Source organism: Microtus ochrogaster, chromosome 21, assembly GCF_000317375.1.
Source record: "Microtus ochrogaster isolate Prairie Vole_2 chromosome 21, MicOch1.0, whole genome shotgun sequence".
NCBI classification, from domain to species: domain Eukaryota; kingdom Metazoa; phylum Chordata; class Mammalia; order Rodentia; family Cricetidae; genus Microtus; species Microtus ochrogaster.
In genome coordinates, this window is record NC_022022.1 from 11,078,169 (window position 1) to 11,080,314 (window position 2,146).

At 34.8% G+C, this 2,146-nt stretch overlaps 1 protein-coding gene across 1 annotated transcript in view; it reads left to right on the forward strand.

Annotated features, from left to right (window-relative positions):
* Positions 1 to 2,146, forward strand: part of Trim33 (tripartite motif containing 33) — a 92,819-nt gene that overhangs the window by 38,100 nt on the left and 52,573 nt on the right. The window contains exons 4-6 of the mRNA XM_005357155.3: positions 298 to 416; positions 976 to 1,120; positions 1,464 to 1,596. Of these exons, the coding sequence (XP_005357212.2) occupies positions 298 to 416; positions 976 to 1,120; positions 1,464 to 1,596 (397 nt within the window). The remainder of the gene's footprint in view (positions 1 to 297; positions 417 to 975; positions 1,121 to 1,463; positions 1,597 to 2,146) is intronic.

Below are 2,146 nucleotides of genomic sequence, written 5' to 3' on the forward strand. Positions count from 1 at the left end.
ACACACACACCTGCCTCACTCTTGTAGGGTCCCTCAGATAATTAAAAAATAACATGCATCTTAAGCACCTTGATGACATCTTCCTTACCCCTACCTCCTTTTGAGACTAGGTCCTTCTACATAGTTCTGACTGTCCTGGAACTCATTATATAGACCAGACTGGCCTTAAACACAGAGATCTCTGCCTCCCTAGTGCAGGGATTAAAGGTGGCATGCACCACCACCACCTGATTCAGAATTCTCTTCTTCCCATTTTGAAAAATATTATCCACTATTAACATTTGTCTCTTTTTTTAGTTGGTGTAATACGGTGTCCAGTATGTCGTCAAGAATGCAGACAGATAGATCTTGTGGATAATTATTTTGTGAAAGACACATCTGAAGCTCCTAGCAGTTCTGATGAGAAGTCAGAACAGGTATGCACCTCAATTTTTCTGTATATTTTCTGTTATTAAAATGTAAATTATAGGAAAAATATTTGATTAAGTTATTTAGGCACTTTTGTAGTTCTGTATTTCCTGTTAGCAATAAACAATAACTTTTCCACACCCTCAGACTTGGTGAAATAAAGTACTTATTTGTTTATTGATTTTTCAACATAGGGTTTCTGTGTAACAGCCTTAGCTGTCCTAGAGCTAGCTCTGTAGTCCAGGTTGGCCTTGAACTCAAAATAATCTGCCTGCCTCTTCCTCTCGAGTGCTGGGATTAAAGTTGTGTGCCACCATCGCCCAACAAATATTTATTATTTCAAAAGATAAGTTTTGCATAGTTTTATGTTCTGAGTATTGGATTTTTACCTATGTTTTACCTAGGGTTATTGGTTAAGGAATTTTGTTGAAGATAAATGAGTATCATGATGATTTTATTCTTTGTATAATGAATTAGTATTTGTTAAGAACAAGTTGCAAAGTTTTTCTTTTTTTTGTGGATCTACATTTGGCAAATATAATGTAGATTGGTGCTTTTCTCTTTTAGGTCTGTACAAGTTGTGAAGACAATGCAAGCGCAGTTGGTTTTTGTGTCGAATGTGGAGAGTGGCTATGTAAGACATGCATTGAAGCACATCAGAGAGTAAAATTTACTAAAGATCATCTAATCAGGAAAAAAGAAGATGTTTCAGGTACGATACATATAGTTGCTATTTAAAAAAAAAGTGTGTGTAAATGTATGTGTGTACTCATGCCACAGTGCTTACTTGTGGAAGTCAGAGGACATCCTTCAGGAGTTAGATTACTATAGCATTTGAGTCCAGAGATTGGATTGTGACCATCAGGTTTGCCAGCATCTGCCTTTATTACTGAGCTGTCTTGCTTGTCCCAATACACATAGTTTGAATGCTCACATTTAACCTTTTGAGTCTAAAATAGTATGGTCTACTTACTTACGATTTTTTGATTGCTACCACCAATAAAAATAAAGTTAGTAAAAAATTTTATTATTTAAAAATATTTTATTTGTTACAGAGGCTGTTGGAGCATCTGGTCAGCGCCCTGTGTTTTGTCCTGTACATAAACAAGAACAGTTGAAATTGTTCTGTGAAACATGTGATAGACTGACATGTAGAGACTGTCAACTGTTGGAGCACAAAGAACATAGGTACAGAAGTCAGTTGTTTACTGAAAAATATTAGAAATAGTACCGATAAATTTGTTTTTAGAGAACTATTGGTACCATAATTTTGTTTTTACAGTATTTAAGCCCAGATTTTATTTCTTGAAGCAATCTATGTTTGATTGGATGTCTTTCATGTTCATATCTAATTATATTATGAATATTTGTTATGGTATATCATTAATGTGGGTTTGAGTTTGTAAGATTTGAATTAGGTTACTTCCTTCTTCATTAGTCCTATGGTTCAAATAAGCTTTTTCCAAATGTAATATATTTCAGTCGGAAGCTATATGTGAAGTAGTATTTGTATGGAGGTAACTGATGCAACTGATGCCATGTTTTAGTATATAAGCATAAATATGCTGGTTTCACGTTAAATATATTATTTGCAGGAAAAATAGGATTCTATAAACAAACATTGTTACTTAGTATAGTTTTTTTTTTCTTCCCCCTAGACAGGGTTTCTCTGTAGCTTTGGAGCCTGTCCTGGAACTAGCTCTTGTAGACCAGGCTGGTCTCGAACTCACAGAGATCC